The 15151-nt window shown below is 42.0% G+C and overlaps 1 protein-coding gene across 6 annotated transcripts in view; it reads left to right on the top strand.

The window, feature by feature from the left end:
• SLC41A1 (solute carrier family 41 member 1) overlaps positions 1-11514 on the top strand; it is a 46360-nt gene extending 34846 nt beyond the window's left edge. For 5 of the 6 annotated variants that reach the window (XM_069756249.1, XM_069756246.1, XM_069756250.1 and 2 more), the window contains 5 exons: positions 3496-3643; positions 4597-4676; positions 5234-5368; positions 6581-6729; positions 7517-11514. In XM_069756249.1, coding sequence (XP_069612350.1) covers positions 3496-3643; positions 4597-4676; positions 5234-5368; positions 6581-6729; positions 7517-7702 — 698 coding nt within the window. In that variant the 3' untranslated portion in view covers positions 7703-11514. The remainder of the gene's footprint in view (positions 1-3495; positions 3644-4596; positions 4677-5233; positions 5369-6580; positions 6730-7516) is intronic. The other variant, XM_069756251.1, reaches the window with a different exon arrangement.
• The last annotated feature ends 3637 nt before the right edge of the window (positions 11515-15151 follow it).

Genomic DNA, 15151 nt, shown 5'->3' with positions numbered 1-15151 from the left:
CACATGTATTTAAGTTTTATTTTTCTGAAAACAATGGCGTGGGCTCCCTTGTAATTTTCATAACCAGCAGAGGGAAAGCCAAAGGCTGGGGCTAATGTTTATAGCCTGGGAAGGGGGAAATACCCATTGTGCTTCCCAGGCTATTAATATCAGCTCACAGCTGTATACTTAGCCTTTAATGCCCCCCCAGGCTAAATACATCAGCTCTCAGCCACCCCAGAAAAGGCGCATCTATAAGATGTGCCAATTTTGGCACTTGACCTCGCTCTTCCCACTTGCCCTGTAGCGGTGGCAAGTGGGGTGATAGTTGTGTGGGGGTTGATGTCCCCTTTGTATTGTCAAGTGACCGCAAGCCCCGAGGTTAGTAATGGAGAGGCATCAATAAGACGCCCCCCCATTACTATTGCCATATTCATTGTATAAAAACACAAACCAAGAATATAAGTCCTCTAATTTCAAAGAAAGACACAGACCCCTTTTTAATAATTCTTAATTAAACCATACTTGCGACCTTGCCTATTCCTTCAACGTCATTGTCTCCTGCAAGAGATTTAAAAAAACCATATCCCTCACCTTTCTGTCGTTCTGTCCCACGCCGTAATCTAGTTCTAGGGGATAAACCGGTTTCAACCTGGACGGTGCCAATGCCGTTTTTTTTTTTTTTGTTTTTTGTTTTGTTTTTTTCCTTTTAAATTATATAAATAATTAAAAAAAAAAAAAAAAACAGCATGGGACCACTCTAGTCTTAACAACCAGCCGTGTTAACACTGACGGCTGAGGTTTTTTTTTTTTTTGCTTAGCTGGTTATTAAAAATATGGGGAAACCATTATTTTTTTTTTTTTTTTTTTATTTATTTACAGCACAGGAGCAGCTGATGAATACTCTCACTATCCGCTTCTGCTCTCAATTTTATTAGTGGCAGGTGTCATATTACGGAAGCGTTGGTCCCATCAGCTGACACCAGTGACTGGAGGTAAACTGTATACCTCCGGTCACAGCTGAGCGCTCACGCTGTCTTTTGATAGTGTGGGAACCGCGGCTATCTCACCGGCGGGGATGGTTTCAACCTTATTTTCAGCTTCAAGTTAATGGGTGAAAAACGCTGCAAACACGCCGCAAAAAACCACTGATAAAAGTGACCGGCTCTATGTAAAAAAACAAAACAAAAACAAAGTCCTGATAGTGTGTGCATGAGATTTCTTAAAATCTCATAGGCTTTGCTGGTGCTGTAAATTGCAGCTGAAAATTGGCATAAAAGAACTCCACAAAAACGCCCAGTGTGAACATACCCTAACCCGGCGTGTGTGGATTTTTTTTTGTTTTTGTTTTTTTTTCCCCATGCCCGTTGTGGAGATGCTGTATTTTTCGGATTATAACACTCACTCCAAACCAAATTTTTGGGGAAAATGGGGGCACGTCTTATAATGTGGATATACCTTACCGGCCGCAGTGGAGCAGGGTCCAATGGGCGCTTCTGGAGGAGGCAAGAGTGTCCCCAGAAGCCATTTTCCCGGAGTCCACCGCATAGTAAACCATGCAAGTGCGGGGGCTATGGGCTTTCACAAAATGTCGACAGAGCCACCAAACACAGGCAGCGGCGCACATCCGAACACCCCCTTATCCCAGTCTGCGGCCTGCAGCAAGGCTCCACTCTTGCCTCCTCCTTTCCTATTTTTTTTTTTTTTTTTTTTTTTTCTCCTCAAAATTTGGGGGGCGTCTTATAATCCGCAAAATACAGTGTTTAGTTTGTAAAGTTTATACATGCAATTTTTTTTTTGTAAGAACCAAGGTGGTGTTGGCAAATCCTTTTCTGGGGCAGTTACATTTTCCCCTTGCATGATGTTGACCGATCATAGGCAGGAAGCATCATGCAGGTAGGGGGTGAAATCTGCCCCCCAGAAAATGTCATAACCAGCTTTTTCTTGCATTACATATAGTTCTGCTGTGAGATGAGAGCTGCAGATGCAGAGCTGTGTAATAACAAACACTTCTTGCAACTCTCCTCACACCGTGTGGGGTACTACAGCAGAGCAGACACTGACTGCTATAAGAGAACTGCAAAATGTTTTTAATGACACACAACTCTGCTCTACTACCACACCCTACTGCCTGTAATCACAATAGGTGCCATAGGGAGTTCCGTGGAGAGAGCAGAGCAGTGTTTCATTGCATTTGCCACACACAGAAATCTTGGTCTAACCTGCAGGAAGAAGGGGAATTTCTGCCTACCCAAAGGATGACCTCTCCTTCTGCTTACGATTAAGGTACCGTCACACTCAGCGACAACAATCCGTGACGTTGCAGCGTCCTGGATAGCGATCTCATTGTGTTTGACACGCAGCAGCGATCTGGATCCCGCTGTGCCATCGCTGGTCGGAGCTAGAAGTCCAGAACTTTATTTTGTCGCCAGGTCGGCGTGTATCGTCATGTTTGACATCAAAAGCAATGACGCCAGCAACGAGCATAGGGCCCCTAGATGTGTGTTGGATCGGTACACTCCAGCTGTTTGACATGGAGCTAACAACCAGCGAGAACGAGAAGTGAGTCGCCGTTACGTCACTGGATCGCTCCTGCGTCGTTCTGGAGTTGCTGTGTTTGACGTCTCTACAGCGACCTAAACAGCGACGCTCCAGCGATCTAGTTTAGGTCGGCTCATTGTCTATATCGCTGCAGCGTCGCTGAGTGTGACGGTACCTTTAGTCAGAAAAGTGGCTGCCATCAGCGAACAATCTCTTAACGGACCCTTGCTGCAGGAATGCATTAGTTCAAAATAATTTGATGGTCAAAAGAAAAGAACTGGCTTTCAGGGCATGTTCCCACGGTTAGCATTAGACAGCGCTTTGGACGCAGCACATGTCCGCTCTGTCCAAAGCGCAGCCGGCTTTTGAACGCAAGTGATTCTGCATGTGTTCATTGAACCGTGTGGAATCACCGCTCCCAATACATTGGACTGGTGATATTTATCTAGTGGAGACAGAGCGTCTCTGCAAGATAGATCTGCTGCGGTCTGGAAAGACTTGTCGCTTGTCTGTCTCCGCAGGGGAGCCGGAGGCGTCCGTGCACGCATAGTGGAGATGTGAGTTCTTTAAATCCCATCCACTATGCTGTAACATCTGGTCGCTGCAGATCTACGCAGCATCCAACCCGCAGTGTTTACTGACCGTGGGAACATACTCTAATGCAACGCTTTCCAGCTTTAAACCAAACACTGCGCTCTTTGTCCAGTAAATTGGCCAGCTCTGATAGACTGCAGCAGTCCCTGGTAAACTAGACATTGGGCAACAAGCTAAAACTGATAATTTTTAATAAGCGAGAAATTCAAAGTTGCCTGTCTCTGCAAACACCTTCTCATTTGTCTAATGGGTACAATTGCTATGAGACAACCTCTTTTAAAATCCTAATGTTCATTATTTGCACTCGCAGAGAAAGTAAAGTATAGAACTGTTTAGCAGAATGACTGTTGTGTAATTTTCGCCCCTTTTTCCCTTCTACAGAGGTCAATGTGTTTGTCAACCTTATTGTATGCCTGCTGTTCATAGCTCTGCTACCGGTGTGGTTTATTGTTGCAAGGAAAAATCCAGCCACAAGGCAGGTGCTGGCAACTGGATGGGAACCTGTTATCATTGCTATGGCCATCAGCAGGTGGGATATATGTATGACTGCTTCAAAATCGCGTAACCTGTTAGTGACTAGGCCGTGAAGGAAACCTGACATCTGATTCATCCTGCTCGATGCACAGGCTGCATGATCTTGGGCATGTATGTTTGACTTGAACACTCTGGCTTTTCAGGGAAGCGGCACTGGAGACTAGCCTGACAGCCAGGCCCTCGGCTGCATCTACCTGCCCGTGGCCAGTGACTGTCTGGTCTGTCCCTGTGCATGCATGGGAGAGGGCAGGGAGAAGCTGCCGGGTTTTCGCCTGTATAAATAGTCTCTAGCTTTTCAAAGTGTTTCTCTCTGAAACCTTGCAGCATTTAACACTAGTACTACCGGTATAGTCATTTTGACTACTTACTTGCAGTAGTTCTAGTCAGGGTTCACGAGTCCAGTAGTCCTAGTGTTAAACCAAACCTATATGGCTGAGATCATGCAGACAGTGCTACCTGATCCACCGGCAGCAGGTCTTGGGCATCGGGTTCCATTTAATGACTGTCCTATGTTTTCTCTGTTTTTGTACCTTATCTTTTCCGCATCCATAAATTTTATTTTTATGATTGTGTGAAGGGTCCATAAAAACTACTGTGCAAGTGTCACACCACATACGGTAACCCGTTGAATTAATTCCCCAGATTATTACGGCCATGTGGCTGCTTAGTGTGTTATGCATGGAATATTTATATTAATATTAAAATAAGTAAATACATTTTGGTCATTATTAGGTTAATTTTAATTTAATTTTTTTTTTCTGAAACTGCTTAGACTTCATACCTAGTTTTTGGGAAGATGTTTACATGCCACTGCTTGTAACTTAAAAGGGAAACTGTGCTCTGTACAATAAAAATGGATTCATATGTAACCTGTCAAGACACTCTTCACATGCAAATTTGTGATTAAATTGTAACTTTTTTTTTTTATTTTATTTTTTTTCCTTGCAGCGTTGGGGGATTGATTTTGGACAAAACTGTATCGGATCCGAACTTTGCAGGAATAGCTGTTTTCACACCTGTGATAAATGGTAACCATCTTTCCCTGCGATCGCTCCCATTTTTAACCATCCCTAAAACTGATAAGAGCATGAAGACTAATTTTAAACTCTAAATTTGAAACCGAAAAAGGACAATTTTTAAGCTGAGGCTAGGGTCGCACAAGCATATTTTATCATCTGAGAGAATTTGATCAAATTTTTTGATTCGCCTAATTGACCAAAGTATGATCTTGGTGTGTTCAGATTCTCTCGGATGAGGAGAAGATGGAGAGAGAAAAATTCTCTTTTCCATTCTGTCAGCGGAAATCGCAGCACGCTCAGTGTCATTAAAGTGCAGATTGATGGTTTCCACAGGCTCATTGACTTCCATGGCCGAGTGTGATCAGAATATCTGCTCCAAATTTGACATGCAGCAAATCCTGCCACCACCCCCCCTCCGGTACGGTTGGAGGAAAAAATCAGATGTGCGAGGCCCCAAAGAATAACATTCGACCGAGTGCAGTCGGATCACACTCTGATCGAAAACAAGTGAGACTTGCTGTGATTTTATATTTCTTGTTCAATTTTTTTTTTTTTTTTTAAACTAGGTGTTGGCGGGAATTTGGTTGCTGTGCAGGCCAGCCGTATATCTACATACCTTCATATGATGGGATCACCGGGTGATGACATTGGTCTTGTCCCTCGTAAATGCCACAGTCCTTGTAGAACATTCTTCAGTTCTGGTACATTATGCACATTAAAACCAAATGTTCCTGAAAGCATGTTGGCTATTTTGATTTGACCTAGCCTCTAAGCTGACCTTGTTTAAAGACTTCACGCAGCCATCATAAGGGCAGATCTTTCAAAGACCGAGGTGGCTACTATTTACAGCCTTCATTGCACAATCTGATATGTGACCATGTCTTTTCCATAGCAATTTGTCATTCACTGCCTAGAAATGGTAGGGTTATTTAAAACCTGTGACACTTGAGAATTTTAGGCTTTTTTTTTAAGCTATAAAATATATATATATATATATATATATATATATAATTTTATGTTGTTGTTGTTAGTGTCCCTTTAAGTACAAAGGCTAAAAGGAAAACAGTCACCTGAATTTGGAGGGGACAATCTTCAGCCATGGAGGCGGGGTTTTTGGGTGTTTGATTCACCCTTTCCTTACCCGCTGGCTGCATGCTGGTTGCAATATTGGATTGAAGTTCATTCTCTGTCCTCCGTAGTACATGCCTGCACAAGGCAAGATTGCCTTGTGCAGGCGTGTACTATGGAGGACAGAGAATGAACTTCAATCCAATATTGCAGCCAGCGGGTAAGGAAAGGGTGAATCAAACACCCAAATACCCCGCCTCCATGGCTGAAGATTGTTCCCTCCAAATTCAGGTGACAGTGTCCCTTTTAAAGCAGATCACATATGACCTTCGGGGTCAATTCCTGTGTTCTTAAGAAATTTTTTTTCAGTTTTGGCCAAAAACATTTTAAGGCTACGTGCACACGTTGCAGATCCGCAGCGGATTGGACGCTGCGGATTTGCAGCAGTTTTTCATTCGTTGTACAGTACCACGTAAACCTCTGGAAAACAAAATCCGCAGTGCACATGCTGCTAAAAATACCGCCCAGAAACTCTGCGGTTTATTTTCCGCAGCATGCCAATTCTTTGTGCGGATTCCAGTGTTTTACACCTACTCCTCAATAGGAATCCGCAGGTGTTAAAACGCAGGTGAAATCTGCACAAAAAACGCTGTAAATCCTGCGGATTTTTCAAAATCTGCACGGAAAAATCTGCACACAAATCCACAACATGGGCATATAGCCTCAGGGCCTGAAGAGCCCAAAAGAGAAACCTAAGGCACAATGTATGCAGGAATCCGATCAGTATATTTATTAGCATAGACTGTTTTGTATTTTCCCTTACAAATTTCTTTGTTAATGCACAGATGTGAACTCTCGTTCGGCCCGTGTGTTGTTCCTCCTAGTGGTACCAGGCCATTTGGTCTTCTTATACACTATCAACTCAATGAAGGGTGGACATACAACAATGACGCTGATTTTCATGGTCTTCTACATGATGGCAGCATTGCTCCAGGTTAGTCTGTATGTGTAAAGATGAAAAAAATTTTTTTTTTTTTTTCCCCTCTCTATTTTTTTTTTGGTCTATAAGACGCACTTTTTTTTTTTTTTTTTTTTAAGCAAGAGAAACTCTTGTTCAAAAGTGCTTGCAACTTCTAGTCTGGAGACAGCTTTCTGTGATGGAGGATCAGAGAGCTGCTGTCTCTCCTCCGGTTTGACACTAACCTATGTGATTGGTACGAGATTAAAAATTTTTTTGCATTGACACAATTTGTAAAAATAAAGCCTTGCTAAAAAGAATTAATGTAATATTGATTCAAATGTAGAGTGGCGTAATCTGCTTCCTGGGCATCTTAGACCTGGAATATTTGTAGATTATCAGGGAATGAACACACATCCCATATAAATACATGTATTCTGTGTTCTCTGTGCAGAATATGTGCAGCTTCGAAACCGGAAATGTCCTCAAACTTTAAAATCTATTTTTCACCAGGATTACAATATACACTTTTGTACAGGATGTGTTCATTCCACTGTAGTCTGCTCACATTCTGTATTTATTCTCTGCCTAACATGTACAAGTTATTATATGGGATATGTACTCATTCCCCTGTAATCTGCAGATATTCCTTGTCTAAGATGCCTGGGAAAACATCATACGTATTTATTTTTGGACCACCAATAAGTTCTGTTCTGTCCTTTATTCATTCCTCTTGTTTGTTTTTTTGTTTTTTTCCTACAACCCATAAAAATAAAGAGTTTAATTGATTAGTGGTGATTTTCTTCTATGCTTGTTTACACAGGTTCTAGTCCTCCTGTACATCGCAGACTGGATGGTTCATTGGATGTGGGGAAGAGGGATGGATCCTGACAACTTCTCAATTCCCTATCTCACAGCCTTGGGAGATCTCCTGGGCACTGGGCTGCTTGCCCTTAGTTTCCATGTACTTTGGCTAATCGGAGACCGTGACACTGATGTGGGAGACTGAACGTCTGCTTGGTTGGAGTACACAGTGTGGGGACCATTATATGGCTTGGATGACCAGGAGACTAAATAGAAATAAGTGCAATTCTTAAACCTATGTAATTCATTGACATTTGTTACAGATGTGCTAAATTACTTTTAAACAGCGTTGTTTTGCACAGCAAGGCATGAAACCCCAATGTGGGCAGCTGGACCTGCCTCTGACCCCCTCCTAAGTCCTTCTGTCATCCCTTTCAGTGGTGGTAATATGCATGTTTAAGGCACATGTTGTCTTTACTTTTTCAAGGTTAGGCATTCTTCCCAACTTCCAGAAATTACCTTTTTTTTTTTTTTTTTTTTTTTTGTTTGTTTGTTTGATTGTGTGTGCTTGTAAAGGTGGAAGAGCAAGTTAAGAGACTTCTAAATTGTTTACATTCGTGAACTGGTGTGAAAAATGTACGTCACCGGGAAATCTCTCATGGGCAGCGTGCAGGGTATCCAAGAACAATTCCTTCACTAAAGATCAGAGCTACAGTAGCTAATGAAGAATCATGAATGTTGTGGAGGGCAGTTTGTCACGTTTTATAGATCGATGGAAAAAAACCTATACTGGATTATAGATTGGCCAAAATTGGGTTTGGGCATCATACACGCATCTGTATTAACTTTTAATGGAGTTGCTTAGGATTAGAAAAACATTGCTATGTTATTCCAAAACCTACGACACCGTTCTATAAACTGCGTATGGCATTGTTGTACTGTGGTGGAACTGGTATTGTGGGCTTTTTTTCTTTGCAGTGATTTTTTTCTAATTCTGGACAGCACCCCCTTATCCATGGGCCTTCATAGAGGTGCATGGAGTCCTACTGTACCTCCTTTAGATCTCCGTTTTCATGGCATTTTTCTTTCTCCTCTGATTATCTAGAATATATTTTTGCACAGTCCCTGCAGCCACTTGGTACAAATACTTATGGGACTCCATGTGCCATGCAGAAACTCACACAGCTCTGATAAGGCTGGGTTCACACAGATCAGTATTTGAACCGTTGCAGTATTTTGCCATGTTCGCAGTGTCACAGCTGGTGAATAAACCTCTAACAGACCTCATAGATGTGCAATACTGGTGAATAGAAAAGAGCTACTTTTCATTTGCTATCCAAACTTCAATTTGCCATTTTTGTGTCAGTTTTAGGCGATGTTCACATGTAGCAGATACTAACCTGTGGACTTGGCAATTAGTTTTCCTCCTCGATTTCCTGCGATATCTAGAACAAATCTGGTGGCATAGCACATGCTCCACACTTGTAAATGTACCGCTTCTCCCTACCCAACAGCTGTGGATAAAAAAAATCTGCGTCATGTGCATATGGCCATGCAACATTCTGGTGTCATTTAAATGTTCGTTTTTTTTACTATACCCATGTACAGAGGAGGAATGTATGTATTCGAAACTGAGGGGAAAAAAATGAAACTATGCACAATGAACACTATGCAGTACTGCACATGTAGCGTAAATGGACTGTTTTAAGAAATGCATTTAAAGCAATATGCATTTTATATATATATATTTTTTTTTTCTTTCACGACTGGAGCATTTATAAACTTTCTGTACCATCGCACAGTGTGAACCCGGCCTGCGTGTCATTTTGGACAGACTAATGCCAGTAGGTACCAGCACTTCAGCTTGGCAAGAGGTGCAAAACATTAGGCTTTGAGACATTTTGGCTGCAGCACGATCCTTCTACAATGGAGCATTTGTGGAATTGCCTTGTCGTGATTCAATCAGCTACGTCTGTACATATGTATATCTGTTCTCAAAAAGTGCAATTGCGCCTGGAATGAATGAAGTTGGTGACACCGCCATGATTGCTTACTAAGAATTTAGTTTGCTTTGGCTCCTAAAACAAATATGCCTGTTGCATTCAGCTTCGGCGGAGAACCTGATCATCTCATTGTGCACACTGCCTGTCTGTTGGGGGCGCTGTAAGGTCCTTGCCTGATAAATACACTGAGCATTTGAAGCGTCTGTAACAACTGTAATTATTTGCTACCTCCCCCTAATCTTAGTAAAACCTTGCAACTCTCTATTAATTGGACTTGGTTTACAAGGTTATCGATAATGGCTGCGCATGTCAGACCCTAGGCCCCAATGGCCGCTTTTAAAATATGTAAATTGCACTGCTGCATAGGATATAATGCACATATGTTTTTGATCACCATAAAGTTTGCTATTGAATCTTTGCCAGAAGATTGCTTCCAATTTCTGCTAATTTTTTAGCAGTTTCCCTCTCTGTGATGAGGAGTCTACATTACTCTAATATCAATTCGCACAGACACTTGGTCTTCTTCGTCCCTTTTCTGGATTGTCACCTCTCATGTGCTTCACTAACTCAATTTGCAGCATTTGGTTTTCACCATAAAAAATAATATAGTATTCTAGATTTTGTGGTCAGGAACAAAAAAAAAAAAAAACCTTTTCGTAATTTCCTAACACCCCAAAGATTGTTTCATTACTTTTACATTAAATTGCCAACTGTCTTATGATTATTTACTTCCAGCCTTGGCGAATATCTTAAAGGGCTTGTCCACAGCTGACAACCCCTTGACAATCATTTTATTTACCCCACGTAAACTTTTACAACAGCCTATATTCTTGTCTGGGTGCTATTCCAGTGATGCCAGCGCCTGGTCTCCCGGGGCTTACGTGACATTTGCTGCAAGGCTCGCTTGACATAATAATGTGTCCGTTTCACTTTCTTCAGACAAAATTGACATCTGAAAATCAGAGGGCATCAGCGCTCATATCTTGCGGGTGTCCTTTGCATCTGAAGGAAGTGGGAGAGAAGCAGCTGCGAATTGGCTGGACCAGGTGCCAATATCGCTGGAATGGCTCCTGCACCAGAGGGAAAAATAAAGGGATTGAAAAGATGTTGTCTGAGTAGTGGACAACCCCTTTAAAGACCAGCTTCTATATGGAAATCTCCCCTGTAAAGGAGCATTTCTAGTTAGATGTAGGTGGCGGCCTCATCCTGGAGATAAACTGCCACAGATCAGTATTTAGATTAAAGAAAATCTGTCGACTTGTTGCCTTTCTGTTTTTTAAAACCTGTTTGGCTTTCTAACTGGAAGAGCCAGTACAGGGAGAAAATGAAGCTCTGTTCTCCCTGCAGCTGTTTCTTTCCAGTCACTGGGGCTGAGCAGATCACTGCTCACTACACCGTGAGCACGCTGTCATCATTCCTCCTGCACCTTGATGGACGGCCTGCTTACAGCTTATATTGTTTTGTTTTTTTTGTTTTGTTTTTTTTTTGCTATACAGCCGACAGACTCTCTTCAAAGTGAATTATAAAGGACAATAGAGACCATACATTTATAAGAGAGCAAATCTGAGAAGGTGTGAAGATCTATTGGTACCTTTTTGTAAGCCTGTTGGTGAACCATTTAACTTCTGACCGCTGGGGTCCACACAATGGATCATTGAGGTGCTGCAATGTTTGAACCAAAGCATCTTCTATTTATCTCTATGAACACTGAATGTCTGTTTTATTTGTACATTTTATAAGTGCAATCTGATTATATTGTATCTTGTTGTGATTTTATCTCTATAAGCCACAATACGGATTTATGATTTCATGATGAATTTTTTTTTTGTTACAACCCCTATAGAAATGGGGGTCCTCTCGCTAGTGATACAGTTCCTTAGAAAACTGCTGCCCCTTGAATTATGACAGGAGCATTTTATTGCTTACAAATATTGGCTTGCTCTATTGAAATGGATTTAAATTATTTGTTTATGAAAATAAAGATATTTACTAAAAATAAAGTTATTTAAATACACATCTGTCTTTTATAAAATGTTACCGTCAAAGTGCATATTTAAACTATTGTACACATTTTGTCAGACCAGGCTTGCACAACATGCTGGGTGTATACTGTGGAGTATGGCAAAGGGTATTTTTAGCAGTGGGGGTGGGATATTTTAGGAAAGGGTGTGTGTGTGGCTGCATTCATGTACTGATGGCAGTTCTGATCTTACACATGTAGGAATCCATAGTGTTACCTGGTTATGTTAAAACCCTGTCAACCTAGAGATTGAGGAGGATTTGGAGCGTTTCTGCTCAAAAAAACTCAGTTTAAGGGCTGTTTCACACGTCAGTGGCTCTGGTACGTGAGGTGAGTTTCCTCACGTACCGGAGACACTGACACACGTAGACAAATAAAAATCAATGCATCTGTGCAGATGTGAGTGATTTATTTTTTTTGCAGACCGTGTCTCCGTGTGCCAAACACGGAGACATGTCAGTGTTCGTGGGAGCGCACGTATTACACGGACCCATTAAAGTCAATGGGTCCGTGTAAAACACGTACCGCACACGGACGTTGTCCGTGTGCCGTGCAGAAGACAGCGCTACATTAAGCGCTGTCCCCCCCCCCCCCCCCCACTGGTGCTGAAGCTGCGATTCATATCTTCCCTGCAGCAGCGTTTGCTGCAGAGACGATATGAATAATAGTGTTTAAAATAAAGATATATGTGCCCCCCCGACCCCCGCTGTTCTGAAAAAACTCACCCAGCTCCCTCGTTGGCTGTTGCTGCTTCCTGTTCTGGCCGCAACTTCTCTATGCGGTCACGTGGGGCGGCTCATTTCAGTAATGAATATGCGGCTCCACCTCCCATAGGGGTGGAGCCGCATATTCATTACTGTAATCGGCGGCCCTACTTGACTGCATACAGGAGAAGATGCCGCCAGAACAGGAAGCAGCGACAGCCAACGAGAGAGCTGGGTGCACATGGCCGTATTTTCTGTCGGAGTACGATCCAACAAAACATTGTATCAAACTTGGACCAATGTTGTTCGATCTGGCTGTGCACATGTCAATTTTCTGTTTGTTTGTTTTTCTTTATCTGAAACTGTCCAAGAAAAAAAAACTGTATGCCCTAGCCTAACAGTGAAAAATGTTGATAAAAATAATAAATAATAAAAAAATTTTCAGCCTTCATCAGGCAGCTGGAGATTAGGCAGTAAAGTGTGTGTGTGTGTGATTAAAGTTAAAATTACATGAATCGCCTCTATAAATGGGGAAAAAATGCCTATACTTACATTGCTGATGTAAGGAAAAATATATGTAGAAGACAAATTTGACTGTAGCTGATTAGGTATAGAAAAGCAAGATAAGCTGGCAACTTCTCAGCAGGACTGTTAAAACTAACTGTATGGCAAATGCAACTGAAGCCCATATGACTCAAAGCAAATAATAATACAACACAGTGAGACCAATTTACGTTATATTTTTTTCTAACTCCCTCTGGACTGGAAGAATTTTTATTTTTTTTTTTATTGTTCCCTTTCTTCCATGAGCCATAATTGTATTTAATGTTGATTATTCCTGTACATAATTAGACAAAGTATGTTTACCATCTCATCCAGCTATACAAATGTGAATGCATATTGGAAGAAGCAGATCAGGTGACATGTATTTGTGTAAAGATTAGATACAATGGTTTGGGGCGTATCACGCAAGATGGGGTTTAGATGCACTGGCCAGGAGCGGATCTAATCCCCATCCTGTGTGATACACCCAAGACGAGTGTGTCTAATTAGCAGCTTGTGTGATACGCCTCAGACCCATATATTTAATCCCATCATTGCCATGGGTGATATGCCCCGGACTCTTGTATCTAACCCCATCATGGGCGTTGGTGATACGACCCAGACCCGTGTATCTGATATCATAGACATACAATACATGGAACCCTGTATCTAGATACATGGAGTATAACATGCTGGAATTAATAGCAGCATGTGATACACTCCACGTAGCTAACCTCAGTTTGATACAGAGAGCAGTACCAAATAACAATCCTTGGTGACCGCCTACTTGTCAGTATCACCTTGCAGTCACCAACAAAATGGCTCCACACTGTGATGCTAAACTTCGTCCTCTCATATCCTTTATCAGACACCCAGAAGGAGAGGATTGATGTCACACATGAGCAGACGCCGTCCACATTTACTGCAAGCCAACACAACACTACGTTTTCATGGCGAAATTCAGCAGTTGCTCACCCCCCCCCCCGTGTAGAATAGTGGAAATACCAAACATTTTTACATTCGTTTTCAGATTTTACTCTATTAAAAACGTGTTTAAAAAATGAAAACCTCTAAATATTTTCCATTGTTGAAAATGTCGAGTATTTAATTAATATCTTTATGGCACCTTCCCTTTAAGATTAAATATCAAAAACCTATTGACAGATTCCCTTTAAAGAAGAAATAAAAATGACCCCTACCTCACCTGACTTAAACTCTATTGAGATATTTTGTGCCCTTCTTGTATGAAAGATTTAATTTACAGTGAAAGATTGATGCCTGTCTGAACAGTGTCTGGGAGGCCCAAAAAGTTGATCACCAAGAGATTAACCCCTTTCTGACATTGGATGTACTATCCCCTCGAGGTGGTATGGGCCCGTATGACCACCGACTGGATAGTACATCTAACGCGATCAGCCGCGCTCACAGGGGAATCGCGGCTGGGTGTCAGCTGACATCCGGCACTATGTGCCAGGAGCGTTCACGGACCGCTCCTGGCACATTAACCCCCGGAACACTGCGATCAACGATGATCGCAGCTTTCCAGCGGCAAAGGGAAGCATCGCGCAGGGAGGGGGCTCTCTGCGTGCTTCCCTGAGACTCTCAGAGCAACGCGATGTGATCGTGTTGCTCCGAGGGTCTCCTACCTCCAGGCCTGGATCTAAAATGGCAGCAGGGGGCCTTCTGAGTCCTGCAGGGAGGTGGCTTTCAAGCGCCTGCTCAGAGAAGGCAGCGGGAAGCATCCCTGCAGTGCCTGTCAGATCGCTGATCTGACACCGTGCATTACAAAGTGTCAGATCAGCGATCTGTCACTATACTATGATGTCCCGGGACAATGTAAAAAAAAAAAGATTTACATGTGTGTGTTTAAAAAAAAAAAAGTTCCAATAAATACATTTCTTTAAATAAAAAAACAAAAGTACACATTTAGTATCGCCGCGTCTGTAACGCCCCGACCTATAAAACTGTCCCACTAGCTAACCCTTTCAGTGAACACCGTAAAAAAAAAAGAAAGAAAACGAGGCAAAAAAAGACGCTTTATCATCATACCGCCAAACAAAAAGTGGAATAACTCGATCAAAAAGACCGCTATAAATAACCATGGTACCGCTGAAAACGTCATCTTGTCCCGCAAAAAACGAGCAGCCATACAACATCATCAACGAAAAAATAAGTAATTAGTCCTTAGATTAAAGCGATGCAAAAATAATTATTTTTTTATATAAAAGTTTTTATCGTATAAAAGCACCAAAACATAAAAAAATTATAAATGAGGTATCGCTGTAATCGTACTGACCCAAAAAATAAAACGGCTTTATCAATTTTACCAAACGCGGAACGGTATAAACGCCTCCCCCCAAAAGAAATTCATGAATAGCTGTTTT

This window comes from Ranitomeya imitator, chromosome 3 (assembly GCF_032444005.1).
Source record: "Ranitomeya imitator isolate aRanImi1 chromosome 3, aRanImi1.pri, whole genome shotgun sequence".
Taxonomy (NCBI): domain Eukaryota; kingdom Metazoa; phylum Chordata; class Amphibia; order Anura; family Dendrobatidae; genus Ranitomeya; species Ranitomeya imitator.
The sequence above is the reverse complement of the archived record's forward strand: the minus strand, read 5'-3'. Positions and strand labels throughout refer to the sequence as shown.